Source organism: Betta splendens, chromosome 13 (assembly GCF_900634795.4).
Source record: "Betta splendens chromosome 13, fBetSpl5.4, whole genome shotgun sequence".
Classification (NCBI taxonomy): Eukaryota; Metazoa; Chordata; class Actinopteri; order Anabantiformes; family Osphronemidae; genus Betta; species Betta splendens.
In genome coordinates this window covers 20817824-20837182 of record NC_040893.2, presented here as the reverse complement: position 1 = coordinate 20837182, position 19359 = coordinate 20817824, and the positions used below count along the sequence as shown (strand labels likewise).

General features: G+C 46.5%; 2 protein-coding genes across 2 annotated transcripts; both read left to right on the top strand.

Moving 5' to 3' along the window:
* Window positions 1–365: 365 nt before the first annotated feature.
* supt5h (SPT5 homolog, DSIF elongation factor subunit) lies at window positions 366–12458 on the top strand. The gene is made up of 31 exons (XM_029170559.2): window positions 366–528; window positions 734–824; window positions 1201–1357; window positions 1489–1557; window positions 3067–3072; window positions 4481–4492; window positions 4580–4649; window positions 4792–4860; window positions 4982–5047; window positions 5155–5185; window positions 5472–5540; window positions 6331–6582; window positions 6742–6831; window positions 6907–6977; window positions 7057–7162; window positions 7243–7333; window positions 7424–7560; window positions 7663–7818; window positions 8119–8265; window positions 8369–8515; window positions 8723–8848; window positions 8964–9048; window positions 9266–9382; window positions 9501–9603; window positions 9687–9814; window positions 10224–10329; window positions 10405–10563; window positions 10650–10818; window positions 11293–11490; window positions 11789–11884; window positions 12096–12458. The coding sequence occupies exons 2-31, from the start codon at window positions 738–740 to the stop codon at window positions 12234–12236; spliced, it is 3261 nt and encodes a 1086-aa protein (XP_029026392.1). The 5' UTR covers window positions 366–528; window positions 734–737; the 3' UTR covers window positions 12237–12458.
* A 250-nt stretch (window positions 12459–12708) lies between these two features.
* Window positions 12709–15624, top strand: LOC114867682 (cytochrome c oxidase subunit 7A1, mitochondrial). Its single transcript, XM_029170564.1, has 4 exons — window positions 12709–12868; window positions 14047–14133; window positions 14352–14436; window positions 15427–15624. Exons 1-4 carry the CDS (start codon window positions 12821–12823, stop codon window positions 15483–15485), a joined length of 279 nt encoding a protein of 92 aa, XP_029026397.1. The 5' UTR covers window positions 12709–12820; the 3' UTR covers window positions 15486–15624.
* Window positions 15625–19359: the final 3735 nt, after the last annotated feature.

The following is a 19359-nucleotide window of genomic DNA, read 5'->3' as shown; positions in this document are numbered from 1 at the left end:
AGGTTGAAGAAAATGTTAAACTGTCAAAGGGTGAAGGGAAAAACATAGTTTGGGAGAATATTGTGAAGGAGAGGCAGGAGGAGTGGGATCAAGATGGTAAAGGACAGAAGCTTTATAGTGTTCAGGAGAAGGTGGGGAAAGTTGGAGGAACAGGTGGGAAAAGGAGAAGAGAGCAAGTCGTTTTAAGCAGGTTAAGGATCGGACACACTCATCCGAATATCACTTGACATTTGATGGGGAAACGTGTGGATCGGTGATGTGAGTTCTGTGGTGAGGTGGAGGGAGTGGAGCACGTCATTCTCAAAGGGGGGAAGTACAGGAGGGAAAGAGAAATAATGAGGGTGTGAGGGGTGTAGGATACGATAGATGGCGGTAGTGCAACTTAAAGAATGCCAGCCACTGTAAAACACCAAAGAAGAAGAAGAAGAAGTAAAACGGAACGTGAGGACCAGAGGAAAAGAACAAGCCGATATTTACATTTTTCTTTTAATATAGCACGAAATAAATCACCGTCGGAAAGAAAGGGAGGTAATGAAAGGTTGCGGCGCCCATTTGATAGCACTGGATTGCAGTTGTTACCGTCTTTAGATCCATGCTAAATGTTAGCGTGCTTTGCTAGCCCACCGTGATTGTTATTACCGGTTGCTGTAGCGCCGCTAGCTGAACGTTGTCTGAACGTAAACTTTAATGAATTGTTATTTATTACTATCCCGACACGTTTTGTTTTGGGCAGCACGATGTCTGACAGCGAGGACAGTGACTTTTCTGACAACCAGAGTGACCGGAGCAGCGACGGGGAGGCAGAAGAGGTAGAGGAGAATGAGGTACGCTAGCCGGTAGCTGCTAACAGCTCAGTTATGGTTCATAAATTGTAAAGACCCTGATAAAACGAACTCAAACAAAACTGCTCTAGTTTAACGCCACACATCAAACACATTATATACACGATGGAGGTTATTACACTCACTGGGGAACTGTAGAAATGATCCAGTTCGGTTCAGCTGTCTTAGTTTTCTTAACGGTGATAATTCTACCACAGGTTGATTCTTGTGGTCACAGCGGGTGGCGTGTGTTTCCAATGATCTGGACATCCTTAACATGTATTTTGACCTTTGCTGTCCTAGGTAGCATTCGATTGTGGTCTTAAAAAGTGTTATAAAGTGTATTTATTTTTAAAATCGTTTCTCTTGCTTGCACCAGGACGAGGCGGGCAGCCCCGTGGGCAGTGACAAGGTAGCAGACGAAGAAGGAGAGGACTTGGATGATGAGGAGGAGTATGACGAAGAGGAGGAGGAGGATGACGACGACCGCCCCAGGAAAAAGGCCAGACACGGGGGATTTATCTTGGACGAAGCCGGTAAGAACAAAGAGCTCTCTCCTCATCAGCTTTTTGTGTGTGGCTCTTTAATAAAGCGTCAGTCAAAGGTAGACATGAAAATAGCTTTATTTTTTGCTAAAAATCAAAAACCACTTTGTTTCTGTGCCTAGATGTGGATGATGAATATGAGGATGAAGAAGATCAGTGGGAGGATGGAGCTGGGGACATTCTGGAGAAAGGTGAGGAGCTGTGAACAGTGTTTGGAATTGTGTTGGTGGTCATTGCTCCTATTTTGCCCAGACAACCACGCCATGAGGCCCGGCACAAATGCAGAGCCCATTCTCCTCGTGCTCTGCCTTTCCTCTTTTAGAATGAATTAAACAGCAGCAGTTTGAACGCTGGATTTGCAACAGAAAACAAAGCCTTCTCCTTTTTTTGGCGAAGCCTGAATGTGTCAGGTTTGCCAGTCAACAAGCTGGAGTGTTGGCAGCCACAGCAGCTGAGAATTATGAGTAATAGTAATAATGATATCAATAAATAATCACAGGTAATGATGTAATAGGTGTTGTGAAAACATCGAACATTCAACCTGTCATGGGACTTTGGTTAGGACAAGCTCGCCAGTGACTACAAATCATTAGTGGAACACGAAATATGTAATGTTTCTGTTCTTGACATGAACAGTGTCACTTACATATATGTTGGCAGGGTTTGCGTGGCAAGGCAACAGTTTTGTTGTGTCTGCCTGATGGAAGCAATTGATGCCTTAGTGTTTCTAGAGTTGTTCAGGGACTATACAGTTGAGTACATTAGCGATGTAGTGATATTTTGGCCATATCAATGTACTCCATAACTCTAAAATTGTAGCTTTGTTACAGTTAAATTGTTTTTTAGTGCAAAAAAGTCAAACATCAAAGGCCAAGTCAGGTTTACTCGTGATGATAAATTAAATGCTGCTTTTAGCAGTCAAACAAATTCTTTTTTAATGGGTTGGGACATGTAGTATGGCTAAAAGGTGCGTTGGACCATGCATCACCTCACTACATGGATGGAGAAACATTTTAGTTGTTTTCCCACAGTCTTTTGGGGAATAGAAACTATAGAGCATTTATTGTTGGACCTTTGCCTACTCTAGCAAGTTATGAAGAGTAAAAATAGCTCTAGAAGCTCTAGCTCTAGCCTGTCTGTGCTGATATTTGTTAGCTACCGCTTATGGGCTGTTTTCTGCTCTGGAGGCCGTAGCAACCAGAAGTCTGACCTATCGAATTTTGTGCCAGTCAATTTTAGACACGTTGGTTTACTTTGCTGAGGTGAGCAATAAAAGTTTTTTCTTGCTCATAAAACTCAACTGATGTTGCCTTTTCTGTCACTGGTTGGTCACACATTCTCCCAGTCATTGTTTGGGGTTGTGCTCAGCGATGCCTTAGGCTCATCTTGGCAGCGGTGATCACTTCATACGGTTAAACAGTACTGTGTGTAAAAAAGACCCAGAGCACAGAGAGTGGACCACTCTACCTGTAGGACCAGCACTTGATTAAACCAGCATGTTAACCTGTGGTGCTTTATTACTTTATTGAAAATCAGTTAGTTTTGCAACAGTGCTGAGCAGTGTTTAATCAATATGTCATTGTGATTAAGAGTGTGGTCCATAAAGTGTTGTACTGTAGGCTGTGAAGACATGACCGCTTCAGTCTGACTGGACTCTCTCTCTTATTGATGTTCCTCTCTGTCATGCATGTCGTCTTCAGTTAACGGTAATTCTACTCAAAATACTTTCCTCCTCTAGTGTTTCCATTTATATCCATGTGTATCCAAACAGAAGGACTATTAGTCTCATCCATTCGATTAAACAACCATGTCCCAGAATGTCTTAACCCCACCTCATTTCAGCACAGCTGTCCTGTGTGCAGTTCAACGAGCGGAAGCACTGAGGGCAAATCCATTTTTGGCTTCTTGACAGCAGTACCTCACTGAACAAGATCAGCAACTAGACACATAAGTATTTGGATTCTGCTCATCTTCGGTTTGGGAAGAGCTGATGTGGAAACTTCCTTACATGAGGTCTACACAAATATTTGAACATGACAAATTTATTTATTCACCCAGTGGTTTGACAGTAAGGAGAAGAAATGTAGAAAATATTCCATTTAGTCATTATTAATTTGATGTGGTAGTAATTCATCCACCAGAGAACCAAGCGTGACCATTTGCCCGAGCCTGCTCCCTGGTAGAAGACTCATGTTGCTTTTTTTTTATTTGTGGACTAAGATGTGGTCGAAGCTTTTTTATGTGGCATATGAATATTCACAGGATCACTAAAGGCAGAAGTGCAATAGAAACACAATCCTCCAAATCAAAGGCTCCTCAGGACCCTCCAGTCATACAATTCCCTGCCTCTTACATTAATATTAACATGTGTTGCCATTTGGCCTGAACATCTGTCTCCTGATGTGGAGGCAGGCTTGTCCTCTGGTTTTCCATAGCTCTTCAATGAGGCATTTCATTGTGTGTGTGTGTGTGTGTGTGTGTGTGTGTGTGTGTGTGTGTGTGTGTGTGTGTGTGTGTGTGTGTGTGTGTGTGTGTGTGTGTGTGTGTGTGTGTGTGTGTGTGTGTGTGTGTGTGTGTGTGTGTGTGTGTGTGTGTGTGTGTGTGTGTGTGTGTGTGTGTGTGTGTGTGTGTGTGTGTGTGTATATTTATTATTATTATTTCCAACTGAGTGGATGAGCATGGCTTTCCTCGCCACATTATTCCTGTTTTTGTGTTTGTTAGTGAGTCTATCAACTTTAGCTGCCTTGTTAGTGAAGATGGCTCCATTGTGATGTTGACCAGCATTTGAGATGGTTTTGTTTCTGCTGAACTGCTGCCTTAAACCACATTTAAAGACCTCACTCACTTATATTTGTTAGTGCTGTACGTCGCCATTAATCAGTCTTTTTCTGTTGTTTTTTCTTTCTCCCATCATGCTTTGTGTTGCTGCTGCCTGACTCTGGTCCTGTGTGCTCTGCCCTGATGACAATGTCTGTTGACTCCTGTCTTTACTTTCGCTCTCGGTTTCTTGCTTTGTCATTTTCATTTTTCTCTTCTCGCTACCTTTACTTCTCCTCTCGGCCTTGTTCCGTCCCCGTCTTGCTCTCATCTCTGTCACTGGTTGGTCCTGAGCAGAGGAGGCTGAAGGTACGTCTAATCTTTCCACCCATAAATCGCTAATGACGTTTCCGTTCGCTTTCAACTAACCCCTCTTTCCTGTTCTCTTTCCACCAGTGTCCAATATTGACCATGTGGTTTTGGATGAAGACCACTCAGGCTCCAGAAGGCTGCAAAACCTCTGGAGGTAACAAATGCACACTCTGGCAAACTAAATGTTTGACCAATCAGCCCTAGCATCAAACTCCTACATGACAAAAGTCAGGTTTAGGAAGGATTCATTTGTACCATTTACTCCACTGCCTGAATGAGTGTGTGTTGTGTTTCAGAGACTCCAGGGAGGAGGCGCTTGGTGAATACTACATGAGGAAATATGCCAAGTCCTCAGCAGGAGAACAGTAAGTGACTTTGTCCCTTGGCCTGGTAAAACATTCCAGTCTGTGAACAGCTACAGTGTTAACTTTATTATTCCTGTAGTCAGAATTCCAATCCTGCTGTTTTTTCCTCTGTGGTATGCAGTTACTCCGGAGGGTCAGAGGAGCTGTCTGATGACATCACCCAGCAGCAGCTGCTTCCTGGCGTCAAGTATGTGAACACCACCGTATGATGAGCATCAGGACATCTGCAGATCCCGATAAGATGTGGATGTAGTGGCTTAGTGACTTTAATGTCTGTGTGTTTGTTTTTAACAGGGATCCAAATCTCTGGACAGTCAAGTGTAAGGTGTGTTTCCTCTGTTATTTTCTTTCCATGAAAAATACACACACAGTTAGTGAACTGCAGAATCAGACTTGAAATGAGCCTGTTTTATTTTCAACCCACTGATGTGAGTGGGCGCATGTTTTTGTTCAGTTAATGTTAAGTTAAGCTGTCAATCAAAATGACTGCATAATGTTACTAAACACACTGAAGGAATAGGTTACACACAAGCTTGATAGGAACTAAACTCTCTGAACTCTGAGCCAGCCAGAATGTCTGTATTCAAAACATACTCTTGTTCTGTGTTCAGATTGGAGAGGAGCGGGCGACGGCCATTGCCTTGATGAGGAAATTCATTGCCTACCAATTCACAGACACAGTAAGAAAGTGCATGTTACTTTATAATGTATGTTTACACACCAGAGCATTCGGCTAAATGTGAAACAGTGTTCAGTGGTGTGACTTCTCAGACTTGCTGCGTTGTGGATTCCTGAGCAGTTTGAGCCTTAAAGCAAATCACTGTTTCCTTTTTAAAGTGAGATGTAAGGCTACCACAAGGCTTATTAACCTGTGAAGATAGGCTCAATGTGCCTTCAGTTTTAAAGAAGTGGACACAGTCAGGTCTGCTGTTGTTGCCCATGTCAGAGCAGCAGTGGACTGATGTTTTACATGCTCTAAAGGATGGCACTGCCTCAGATGATAGAAGTAATAGGTGGTGTTGCCTGTCATCTGCTTCTCAGATCTATCTCACAGGGACTGTCTTTTTATAAGCTGGAGTTGTGCCTTCTTAGCTTTGTTTTTTCTGGAGTGGCTCTTCTAAAGTCTTCTCCGACTCCTGATGTTCTGCAGTAGCCCATACATTAGTCGGCTGCTGCTCCTGTGCATCAGCCTGACCTGACTGTAACTCAGATCCACATGATGGTTTCAGCACTGTGCTAATGTCATTATCACGTTTTCGTGTTGTCTGTCAAAACGTGGTTAAACAATGTTAACAATGTGGAAAAGATATGATAGAAACATATTTTATTAGAAATCTTTGATTCCTTATGGTATTTTTGCATGACAGTGATGGTTTAAGTACCAATGCTGTCTCAGGTCCCCTGTGCACATGTTGAGTTGGTTGACCCTCCATGCCGTTGTGAACACTATAACATTGCTCTACCCCACAGCCTCTCCAGATTAAGTCAGTAGTTGCCCCGGATCACGTTAAAGGCTACATCTACGTGGAGTCGTACAAGCAGACGCACGTGAAGGCAGCCATCGAAGGCATAGGGAATCTTAGGATGGGCCTCTGGAACCAGCAGATGGTTCCCATCAAAGAGATGACAGACGTGCTGAAGAACGTCAAAGAGGTCACTAACCTGAAGCCAAAGTCTTGGGTCAGGCTGAAGAGAGGCCTGTACAAAGATGACATCGCTCAGGTACTGTCTGATGACTGGCAGATCAGGTACAAGCAGTCAGCTGTGAATATTAATGACCTGCTAATGTTGATTAATAACGGGATTCTAAAAACTATTTTTACCAAGATGTAGAATAAAACTCTCAAAGCATCTCCATTGTTGGGCTTTTCTTCACTCCAGGTGGACTATGTGGAGCCAAGTCAAAACACCATTTCCTTAAAGATGATCCCTCGAATAGACCTGGACCGCATCAAGGCTAAGATGAGCTTGGTATGACAGTCACAATATTAACACAATTCAACTTGATTGAGTGTGTTGTGACTGACTCGGGTGTCTGTGCCGCAGAAAGACTGGTTCGCCAAGAGGAAGAAGTTCAAGAGACCTGCTCAGAGGCTGTTTGATGCTGAGAAGATCAGGTATGTGTTAATGAAGTAGGATTTGTCAACATTATCTGAAATGATAAGGTTATGTAACAGGTGTTTATATGACTGACAGGTCTCTTGGGGGAGAGGTCAGCCATGATGGAGACTTCATGATCTTTGAGGGAAACCGTTACAGCCGCAAAGGATTTCTGTTTAAGAGCTTTGCTATGTCAGCAGTGGTGAGGATCCTCTAGCTCATTCACCACATTCACCTATGTATGTTTGTCTGATTAGCCGCTGGTTCTTGTTTGTTTGACAGATCACAGATGGAGTGAAACCTACTCTGTCGGAGCTGGAGAAGTTTGAAGACCAGCCAGAAGGAATCGACTTGGAGGTGGTCACTGAGTCCGGTACACTGTTTCTCCTTGTGCTGCTGTGTATCCTGATGCCACTAAAGTGGTCTTAGCTGTTGCTACACAAACGTGCGCGTGTGCATGCAGGAAAGGAACGTGAACACAACTTGCAGGCTGGAGACAATGTGGAGGTGTGTGAGGGAGAGTTAATCAACCTTCAGGGAAAAATCCTCAGCGTGGACGGCAACAAGATCACCATCATGCCAAAACATGAAGACTTAAAGGTACACACAAAGCGTGCACGCCAAGATGCAAGCGTCTGCAGTGACGACACCATCATTGCTTCTTTGCTTGCTTCTGCTATTATTTTGTGTGTTTTCATGCAGGATCCTCTGGAGTTCCCAGCTCACGAGTTAAAGAAGTACTTCCGGATGGGCGACCATGTGAAGGTGATCGCTGGGCGATATGAGGGCGACACCGGCCTCATCGTCCGAGTGGAGGAGAACTTTGTCATTCTCTTCTCTGACCTCACAATGCACGAGGTACTGGCTCTGTCCAAATAATGATCCTGAAGCAAAGTCTCAGATGTAAAACTAAAAAAAACTATGTGTATGTGTATATATATATATATATAATCTGACAGATGACAGTGAACATTGTGTTCTCATTAAGATGCACAGCTTACAACCTCACTAGGTTAGGTAACTAGTTTGAAGTGAGAAGGACAGTCCACTAAATATACACACACGTATTACAAAACGTTGGTTACAGATATGTGTGAATGAGTGTGTATGCGTGTTTACAGGCTGCTGTTAAGACATTGTGTTTGTGTGTGCTCACAGTTGAAGGTGTTGCCCAGAGACCTGCAGCTTTGCTCAGAGACTGCGTCGGGTGTGGATGCAGGGGGGCAGCACGAGTGGGGGGAGCTGGTCCAACTGGACCCACAGACTGTTGGGGTCATAGTCCGACTGGAGAGAGAGACCTTCCAGGTAACGGCCTCCTACAGGATCCTCACAGCGAACTCAGCCCACCAGCAGTAATCGCTTTTTAAGGCAGAGCGATCAGAAGGTAAAACTGAGCTCTGTGCCGCAGGTATTGAACATGCATGGGAAGGTGATGACGGTGCGTCACCAGGCAGTGAACCGAAGGAAGGACAACCGCTTTGCTGTGGCCTTGGACTCGGAGCAGAACAACATCCACGTCAAGGACATTGTGAAGGTCATCGATGGGCCGCACTCGGTGAGAACAGCAGGCTTCATCTGTTGCTAACTGTTAATGTCTTTGAGTCTCAGAATCAAGAGAAGCACAGAATAGGTTCAGGACTATCATCAGGGATTCATGGGGTTTTGGAATAAAGTTGTCAAACAATATTATATAGTTTGATTTATTAATTTTTAAGAATTTTTTTACAACTTCCCTAAATTGTTCCGTGTGTTTGTCCCGTAGGGCCGTGAAGGTGAGATCCGTCACCTGTTTCGAGGCTTCGCCTTCCTCCACTGTAAGAAGCTGGTGGAAAATGGAGGCATGTTCGTCTGCAAGACCAGACACCTGGTGCTGGCTGGCGGATCTAAGGTTCGATTAGTCACTGTGGAGGAAGTTTTAGTTTAGATTAAACTCCAAAATACTAAATTAGTATTAGTCTGATTTAATGCATCATGAATTTTGAGGTTTTCTTCTGTGCTTTCAGCCCAGAGACGTGACCAACTTCACAGTGGGAGGATTTGCTCCCATGAGTCCTCGCATCAGCAGCCCAATGCATCACGGTGGAGGGGGTGAGTGTCAAACAGCTCAACAACACATACCAGCTCGATCCAGGATAAACATCAAGTGTTTCTGGCAGCTATACGACCAACACCTGCTAAACATTTACCTTACATCAGACACTAAGTAGATTAAAAAGATTCAACCTTTTCTTGCTTTTATATTTAAAAGTAACACAACAGAATAGTTTGTACATAGTCGTAGCAATGTCTTCTCTGGGCTCCCCAGGTGCTCAGCAGAGAGGAGGAGGAGGAGGTGGTGGAGGAGGAATGGGCCGCGGCAGAGGACGTAGAGACAATGAGTTGATCGGGCAGACGGTCCGCATCTCCCAGGGTCCTTACAAAGGTACGAGGCATGAGAGCCGTCGCTCTGCTCGCTCTGGTTCTGTTCAGTGGGACTGGTTCTGGACGGATCTTCAAGCAGAACAAGCAGAAGTTTATTACTCCTTATTTGCTCATTACAGGGTACATCGGAGTGGTGAAGGATGCAACCGAGTCTACAGCCAGAGTGGAGCTGCATTCCACCTGTCAGACGATCTCTGTGGACAGGCAGCGTTTAACCACCATGTACGTAGCCACCACACGCACACTCATCACAGCTTCGTGAATTTGCTTTGATCTTAAATGCCTGTCGTACTCCTTTTCTCCAGGGGAGCGAAGAGACACAGTGGGATGACTTCAACTCATGGACGCACGCCCATGTACGGTTCCCAGACTCCGATGTACGGAACTGGCTCCAGGACGCCCATGTACGGATCACAGACACCGCTGCATGACGGTAAGACGTGGGTGGGTTCAGTGTGACTGGGAAGTCCCCCTCTGTCTCACATTTAATATTGTCTAAATCAACTGGGAAAGAATGTTGTCTCACACACACAAAAAATGTATGTTTAACAGGCTCCATTGGGACCATTTTCGAGTTCAGTTTCTGTGTAGTTTCAGTGAAGATCAGAGACGCACACATCAGTGAAGCAACATAATGTCACTGTAGATCCAGGATCATCAGCCATGTAGGCAGTGTTGATGTTTTTAACTGGGATGTGTGTTCATGACAGGTTTGGAGTAAAAGTAAATAAATACAGAATGTGGCTCCAGATTCACACACTGATGACCACAGGGCTGGACTCACATAGTGTTTGCAGTAACAGAGGTGTCATGGCACTAGTCCAACTTTCGCCTTCTAACAGGAAGCCGTACGCCTCACTATGGCTCTCAGACCCCGCTACACGATGGGAGCAGGACACCGGGTCAGAGCGGAGCCTGGGATCCAAACAACCCCAACACACCTTCCAGGTAAAACAGACTCCTGTCTGTTGTTGTGTGTGTTGGTTAATGGACGTGCTAAATGTTTTTACCTTTTCTCTCCAGAAACGAGGAGGAGTACGACTTTGGCTATGATGACGAGCCCTCCCCATCTCCTCAGGGCTACAGTGGGACCCCTAATCCTCAGACCCCTGGTTACCCAGAAGCCCCTTCTCCCCAGGTCAACCCTCAGTACAACCCTCAGACACCTGGCACGCCTGCTATGTGAGTGTCGGCCCTACACGTGCTACACGACGACAAAAGGATCCTTTTTCAACCCTTTTGCTTTTCCATGCGTTTGTCTGAGTCAGGTACAACACCGAGCAGTATTCTCCTTATGCGGCCCCATCCCCTCAAGGCTCCTATCAGCCCAGTCCCAGCCCCCAGAGCTACCACCAGGTGGCGCCATCACCTGTCGGCTACCAAAACACACATTCTCCAGCAAGCTACCATCCGACACCCTCCCCCATGGCTTACCAGGTAGGTGAAAACATCCGATGGCAACATTTAGTGCGGCAGTGCGGTGGGTAGCACCGTCGCCTCACAGCAAGAAGGTTCTGGGTTCAATTCCCGGAGGCGGCCCTAGTGCCTTTCTGTGTGGGTCTCCCCGTGTTAGCGTGGGTTCTCTCTGGGTTCTCCGGCTTCCTCCCACAATCCAAAGACTTGCATTAGTTGATTGGACTCTCTCTATTGCCCTTAGGTGTGTGTGAATGGTTGTCTGTCTCTGTGTTGCCCTGCGATGGACTTGCGACCCGTCCAGGGTGTACCCTGCCTCTTGCCCATAGCCAGCTGGGTTAGGCTCCAGCACCCCCGCGACCCCAAATATGGGAATAAGTGGCTTGGAAAATGGATGGATGGAGGTCTATGAATGAGTCATAGCTCTGCTAAACACGGCTGCTTCTTTAACTGCCATGGGTTGTTTATTTCCTCCTGGGTTCTCTGGTATCTCCACAGGCCAGTCCCAGTCCCAGCCCTGTGGGCTACAGCCCCATGACGCCTGGGGCCCCTTCCCCAGGAGGCTACAACCCTCACACCCCCGGCTCCAACATCGAGCAGGGAGGCAGCGACTGGGTCACCACTGACATTCTGGTCCGAGTGAAGGATTCCTTCATGGACCTGATGGGCCAGACGGGCGTCATCAGGAGCATCACGGTAACGGACGAACACAGACGTTAAAGCTGCTACTGCACTGTTGAAGCAGGATTTAGACAGAGCCATAGTAGAGGTACACCACAAGTGGGACAAATGCGTTAACTGAGCTGTAAGTCTCAAAAAAACGCGAGCTGTTACATCGAAACTTATACGATTCAAGGACCAAACGATAAAATCCCTGCGTTGAATTGGTTAAGTTCCACACGTCTAGTCTGAAAGCGGTGATCAGTTAATATTAACGAGGTCAGAGGAATCACGGTCACGGTGACGTAGCTGACCGGTGTCTGTGTGTTTGCAGGGAGGCATGTGTTCAGTGTTCATGCAGGAGTCGGAGAAGGTGGTCAGCGTCAGCAGTGACCACCTGGAGCCCGTGACTCCCACCAAAAACAACAAGGTAACGTCCTCTGAGCTCTGTGAAATAAACAGAGGAGGCGGTTGATGAACTGAAGCATTGCACACAGCTGTTGGTAACATTGTCATAACGGCTGTTTCCACCTAATCTGAACACAAATTAATGTGCTCATCTTCATGATGGTGAATGAATATCGGACCGTTAGAGGTGAACGGGTCCAGAAGTCAAAGCTGTGGTTGTTCTGCGTGTGCAGGTGAAGGTGATCCTGGGAGAGGACCGCGAGGCCACAGGGATCCTGCTGAGCATCGACGGGGACGACGGCATCGTGCGCATGGAGCTGGACGACCAGCTGAAGATCCTCAACCTGAGGTTTCTGGGGCGGCTGGAGCACTGAGGCACCAGGACCCATGGTTCTATCGCCCATTGTGTGTGGCCCCGATCCCTCGCCCCTTTGTGTGTCTCACTTTTTCCAAAACCCATTGTTGGTCCGGTTTGTTTCTGTTGTTTTAGATTTTTTCCCCATTGTCTTTATTTTTACAAATGATCTTGATCTGTTTTTAGCTGCAGGAGCATAAAGAAATGTTGGTGGAACATGTTAATAAACTGATGAACCAGTTGAAGTCCACGTGTGTTTTTAATGCTCTACACGCATCGGGCTCTGATCCACACTGAACCTGATGGAGGTGAAGGTAAAGTCAAGTCTAAAAGCTCAGTGTATCAGGAATGGACCTGAATTGGTAGAGTCAGATTCGTTTGCAGTTTATAATTGAACGTCATCCAACGTTGACTGACTCCTGGAGGAGAACCGTGGGAGGCGCAGACGTGGTGCCTGGTGACTTTATAGGAATGTTCCTGATGAACGGGAAGGTGGAATCAGGTTGCACGCGAGCAGTTCCGCGTGCACATGTAACGCGCGTGGCCGCAGCCGTCTGGTTTGGCCTGTGCCGCGCGTCGTAGCTTGGCTCAGAGTGCGAGCGGATGCGTCCTTGTGAGGGTGACACCGCCGCAGACATGAACCAGCTTCTGGTAACGTCGCTGTCATTCTGTTCGCTTGGCTTTGGCTTTTCTGATCCGCTTCAGCTGAGGAAGCGCTTAAATGAGGAGGAGAGCGGTCGGAGAAGCGGGTGTTTCTGTGTAGTTCACGCTGTGGAGGTGACGTCGAGCCGTGGAGGACACGAAGGTCCGCGCGGACCGAAGGCAACGTTTATCCCCGTATTTACGGCGCGTGGGTCGTTTCACACGCGCCGCAGCAGGTGCCGAGGAGCACACAATGCAGATCAGCACGTACGCGATGGCACGCGGCCACGCGCCCAGCGGCCACGCACGCGCACTGGTCACTTCCCTGTAACTCAAAGACGAACTTCAACGCGGTGTCGTAAATCCCGCTTAAAGCTGAACCTTTCAAGAACAAGAGCACAGCGCGGATAAGAGTAGTTTATACTTGGAGTCCGACGTGTGTTAACCGTGGCTCGTTCATTTTCTCGTAGCTCATAAGTCATAGACATTCCGCGTCGGGAACAACCTGGTGTTTTTCCCCACATGCGTTCATGCTGTGGTCTTAGTGGTTTCGGCCCCTCAGAGAATCAAGCATTAGACGTCTGAAGGTCAGAGTTCAGCTCATGACGTCACTGACAGGAAACAAACTCCGTCCTCTCGTCACCTCATTGGAAGCGGTGCCGGGTCTGAGGCAGTGATTGGCTGATAGAAGTGCCGGTCAGTCGTTTGTTCGACCTTAAAGTTAAAGAATCAAACAACTGTTAATGACACGCTGCTGCAAATTGAGCTGAATAGAGGAAATTTCGCACATTTTCTATTTCTCGTTTTGAATATTACTGTTTCTGTAGCTGCTCTCATAATTGAATTATCTCACTGTGGGATCAATAAAGTTTATCCTAAACCTGAGCTGTCCGTCATAGGAGCTTTCTTAAAGCATCACAGTCGCTCATGTAGACGCTGAGCCTCTGTGGGAGTTAAAGTGGTGATTCCTCTTGTCACTGAGCCACAGGATGGAAGCTACAGCCACAGTTAGATTTCATTGCACAATTATAGACATTTTCTTGCTTTTAAAATGTTTTTGTTCTCACAAGAAATAAAGAAAAAGCAGAACTGATGAACAACAGTAACAAAAATATAAAATCATGTGAAATGAAAAGCTGAACCTTGGTTCACGTGATGCATCCTGAGCTGCCTCTTCTGTTTTTCAGAGAGTTCCAGTTGTGTTGAGCCGGGCCTTCAGCAGCTCTGCCAGGCAACTGAAGAACAGAGTCCCAGAGGCCCAGAAACTCTTCCAGGTAAAACAAAGACCGAGCGTGGGATCTGAAGTGCTGACTTTCAGCCACTAATCTGAAATCAGAGAACCCCACAAAAATCCCCACAGTTTGAAATTTGGCAGCAAGTTGTCCTCAAACAAAGGGTTCTCAGGAAATTCCATGAAAGTGTCTGAGACGGACTTTTCTGGGCTCTGATGTTGTGAGGTCGTAAACTCTTAAACCCTGTCAATTTGCCGCAGGCCGACAACAGGCTGCCCGTCCACATCAAAGGAGGCACCGGCGACATGCTGCTCTACCGGGCCACCATGACGCTGGCCATCGCAGGTAAAGTGCAGATGCCTCGGGTTCATGGTCCAGTGCCAAGTTGAGTTAGACCTCACAACTACATGCGAGGATTCTTCCACTTTTCTCCTGCTTGTGAACAACAAGGCTGCACAGGAAAACAGACACTTCCATTAGTAATAATAAGAATATATTTTATTTATAGGCACCTTTCATGGCACTCAAGGTCATCGTATAGTTAAAACATACGTTAAATACAACAAATATCACATGAATTACCAAATAAAAACAGAACTAATATAATTACACCAAGGATAAAATAACTATTAAAAGATGGGCTTCTTCTCAGGAGTAGAGTGTGATATTACCAAGTTCTGGGGGTAGGCAATTCCATGGAGCGACTGAATGCTCTGACCCCATAGTTGTGAGTTGGGCAGAAAGGATGACGAGGATCTGAGGGTGCTTACGCTAAAAGGAGAAGAAGGGGCCAGGTTGTGTGTGGATGTGAGTATTTTAATTTGAATGCAGTAAGTGATAGGACGCCAGTGCAGATGATGCAAAACCGGTGTAATAGGACAGTGTGATAGAGTTCTAGTAATAATTCGGGCTCTGAATTTTGTACTAGCTGTAGTTTATGAAGGGTTTTCTGGGAAGAACAAAACAAAACAAAAGGGAGTTACAAAAATCCAGACGAGAAGTGACAGCGAAGAATTAAGGCAGTGGAGTGATTAGAAAGAGATGAGTCTGAAGATCAATAACCGTCTTGTACCCACAATGCACCTGGTGACATGACATCAGCCAGACACTCAGTTTGGCTCACGAACGTCTCTGTACGAGCACATGTACTGGAGCTCCAACGCATCCACGCGCTGTTTTTCTGTGATTTCTGCCGACTTCTTTTCTCCTGTGTTTGTCTTGATTTTGTGATTCTCCCAAACACGAGGAGCTGGAAACATCAGCTGTATGTTCTACTACTTCACTTGAGAAGGAGATGTTGAAGCTGAATGTGACTAACCTGTCATTTCCTGACAGGAACCGGGTACTCTCTGTACTGGGTGCTCATCGCGTCCTTTCCTCGGAAAAATGTGTAGAAGATGCTCTGTAGCACATGGAGGTGCTAACACCAGTTTGTTGTGCAAAGCTCTGATTTCATTGTGATCTATTATTATTTTATCATGACAATGGTGAAAATGTAAAATCTGCAAAATTAAAGGTGTTTCCATCCACAAACTGCAGCAGTGGTTTTCTAATACATGCGGCGAGTGGACCTGGAGATTCTGGAGCCATTTTGCAAACTATTGTGTCTGCTTTGAGGTGGACATTAATCATTTGTCTTCAGTGGATCTCCCAATGTTCGGGGGTCTGGTCCAGACCGAGGCAAGGCTCAGCTCGGTGCCGAGCGGTGCCAGAAGCAGTTAGAGGACGCAGCAGGGGAAAAGTCTCACACCCACAATAAAACCGAACCTTCATCCCAACTGGAGCAACAGGTTCAGAAGCTGCTTGTGGTGGTAGAACAGTAGAACAGCAGGTGTGACTGGGCCTCAGTAATAAACACACAGCAGAACCTTCACCGCTCTGACCACAGAACCACTAATAAAGTGGCCACCGGGTCACAGTTCCAAGTAAAAGAGAGCTGGCGTGGAGAAAACAACGCAGCAGAGTAATAAGAAAGTTTGATGTGAGGTTTCTTCAGGCTGCCAGATCCACAGCACACGCTTAACAACAGCACCACCAAGTGGGTCACACACAGAACTGCGGTGACTTAAGTGGTTCTAAGGCAGAACCGACTGGGTTGGAGCCAAAACAAAAGTAGGGAAATAAGAATGTGCCGTAACCTCCGCTGCTTGGACCGTGGACGTGGACGTGGACCAGCTGGGTCCCGCTGAATGAAGCTGCAACCACCAGTCCAGGACACAAGATGGCGCCAGTGCCACGTTCTTAAGGGTCGGTTTTAGGTTGAAGGCGAGTAGTTAAAAAATAAATAACAAGTCATCTTTGGTTTAGAACTTTATAGATGAACAAACGTTCTGTGTTTGCACTTGCGTCTAATTAAAGACAGTGGAACTTTCTAACGAGGCCTTTGACAGCATTAGTGGCTGGCGGTCGGTTCTGGTTTCACACGCTCGGTTCTGCTATCAGCCTCCGATCTGCTCTCTGAACTTTAACCAAGTTTAAGTTGACAGTACACACACGGCGCTGGCAGCTCGGCCGAGCCACATTCCTGCTCGGTAACATCTGCGGTTCTTTATCTGTTTATCTGAACAGAGCTCCACTTCACTCAGATCCACTTTCACCACAACCCACAGAAGAAAAAGCTTCAACAACTGCGGCTTTAAACGAGCTTCTGCCTTTTCACCTGACAACACGTGGTTCTGTGAAAGCCCAAACCACAGCTGAGCTGCTGACACGGTTCCTTTGACTGGAGCCCAGAACCGATGCCTGGATTCCCCCTTATCTTACCTGAGCCATGTGACACTGAACGCATCACAGGAACTTAATTATCTGAACAGATGTAGAGACAGTGATTTAGAAAAGGTTCTGGTTTTGCTAGAAACTACTGCAGCGCTGAACCTGTTTCCTTGTTTACTTTCTGTCACCGTTTCTTATAAGTGGCCTTCTGTGAGTCCAGGCTGTGAAATGAAAGTGTTATCACATAGTGAACACCTCACTGTGTGATAACAGGTGACTCATTAGACTCTGAACTTTACTATTGGTCATTAAACCCAGTCATAAATGAGACAAGAGCTTTTCAGAGCGTGTTCCACAGCTCTGAGTGCGTAGAAAGTGCTCGTCCGGGTCGTTGGTCCAGGTTGCTGGTTCGGTCGCTGGTCTGGGCCCTGGTCCGGGTTGCTAGTTCAGGTTGCTGGTCTGGGCCCTGGTCCGGGTCGCTGGTCCGGTCGCTGGTCTGGGCCCTGGTCCGGCTCGCTGGTCCGGCTCGCTGGTCCGGGCCCTGGTCCGGGTCGCTGGTCTGGGCCCTGATCCGATCACTGGGCTCAGCCCAGTGTGCAGCTGGAGGAGGATGCAGCCACTGGTCCTGGACTGATATACACGCAGACACAGCGCCACTTAGTGCCCTAAAGACAGAACCCTGAAGCAGGATGGGTTCTAGCTCAGCTGGGCTGGGCTGGGGGGGTCCAGTCTTAGCTGCTGGTGTGGAGCCCCGTGTAGACCTCCTGCTGGAGACGTTGGCTCCTTGTTTAACATCAGACCATTGAACAGGGGAACTTAAATTAGTGTAAAAGACGCAAAACATCTCTGCTGTTTTTAAAGATGTGAGGAATGTGCTTATATAACTGAGCTATTGTTTCTGTGCAGCAGAGATGGAGGAACATCCCACTGAGTCCAGGCTGGTAATGAGCCGGAACATTCCTGCCCAGCGCAGGAGAAAGCGAAGGCTGATTAGTTCCTCTGACGACCGACCACATACGACAAGTTCAGAACAGTGACAGGTGTCACAGAACCCTTCTCCAGGGCTTTTCTGGAGCTGATCGCTTTCTGTCTGGAGTCCAGTTTCAATACGTTTGGCGAGATTCCTAAAATTAACTATTAAAGAACGTCAGTGTTTTGGGAGAAAATCTCAGGTCAACGCAGAAACTTGATGTGGCTGCTTCACTTTCAGTATTATATTAGTGACAGGTTTTCCCCGTGTCATCTGTCCACACACAAACAATCCGTTAATGACGCACCCGCTTCTAGTAAAAGCCTCTTTGTTTTAGATCCTAGATAAAGAAATGCACTGGTTTGTTAAGAAACGCCGACGCAACCGCTCAGTTTCAGTTGTACAACGGTTACTTGATCACCTTCACCGGGTCGCTGATCACTGATTACCTGATCCCTGATTACCTGATCCCTGATTACCTGATCACTGATTACCTGATCGTTGATCGTTGATCGCTGATCCCTGATTACCTGATCACTGATTACCTGATCCCTGATCACTGATTACCTGATCGCTGATTACTGGTTACCTGATCGCTGATCCCTGATCACTGATTACCTGATCCCTGACTACCTGATCCCTGATTACTGGTTACCTGATCGCTGATCCCTGATCACTGATTACCTGATCCCTGATTACTGATTACCTGATCGCTGATTACCTGATCTTTGATTACCTGATCCCTGATTACCTGATCACTGATTACCTGATCACTGATTACCTGATCGTTGATCACTGATTGCTGATCCCTGATTACCTGATCACTGATTACCTGATCCCTGATTACCTGATCCCTGATCACTGATTACCTGATCCCTGACTACCGGATCCCTGATTACTGATTAGCTGATCGCTGATTATCTGATCCCTGATTACCTGATCCCTGATTACCTGATCACTGATTACCTGATCGCTGATCCCTGATCCCTGATTACCTGATCGCTGATCCCTGATGACTGATTACCTGATCCCTGATGACTGATTACCTGATCGCTGATTACCTGATCTTTGATTACCTGATCGCTGATCCCTGGTTACCTGATCGCTGATCCCTGATCCCTGATTACCTGATCCCTGATTACTGATTACCTGATCGCTGATTACCTGATCGCTGATTACCTGATCCCTGATCCCTGGTTACCCAATCGCTGATCCCTGATCACTGATTATCTGATCCCTGATTACTGATTACCTGATCACTGATTACCTGATCCCTGATTACCCAATCGCTGATCCCTGATCACTGATTACCTGATCCCCTATTACTGATTACCTGATCACTGATTACCTGATCCCTGATTACTGATTACTTGATCGCTGATTACCTGATCTTTGATTACCTGATCCCTGGTTACTTGATTACCTGATCCCTGATTACTGATTACCTGATCACTGATTACCTGATCTTTAATTACCTGATCCCTGGTTACTTGATTACCTGATGCCTGATTACTGATTACCTGATCAATGATTACCTGATCCCTGGTTACTTGATTACCTGATCACCTGATCACTGATTACCTGAT

Bases quoted from the DNA above. Each gene is read 5' to 3' on its own strand.
- supt5h (XM_029170559.2), top strand. From the start codon at position 738: ATGTCTGACAGCGAGGACAGTGACTTTTCTGACAACCAGAGTGACCGG. The intron at 5,541-6,330 runs GTAAGAAAGTGC...TCTACCCCACAG, and splicing joins CCTACCAATTCACAGACACA to CCTCTCCAGATTAAGTCAGT. The intron at 6,583-6,741 runs GTACTGTCTGAT...TCTTCACTCCAG, and splicing joins ACAAAGATGACATCGCTCAG to GTGGACTATGTGGAGCCAAG.
- LOC114867682 (XM_029170564.1), top strand. From the start codon at position 12,821: ATGCGTCCTTGTGAGGGTGACACCGCCGCAGACATGAACCAGCTTCTG. The intron at 12,869-14,046 runs GTAACGTCGCTG...TCTGTTTTTCAG, and splicing joins CAGACATGAACCAGCTTCTG to AGAGTTCCAGTTGTGTTGAG. The intron at 14,134-14,351 runs GTAAAACAAAGA...AATTTGCCGCAG, and splicing joins AGGCCCAGAAACTCTTCCAG to GCCGACAACAGGCTGCCCGT.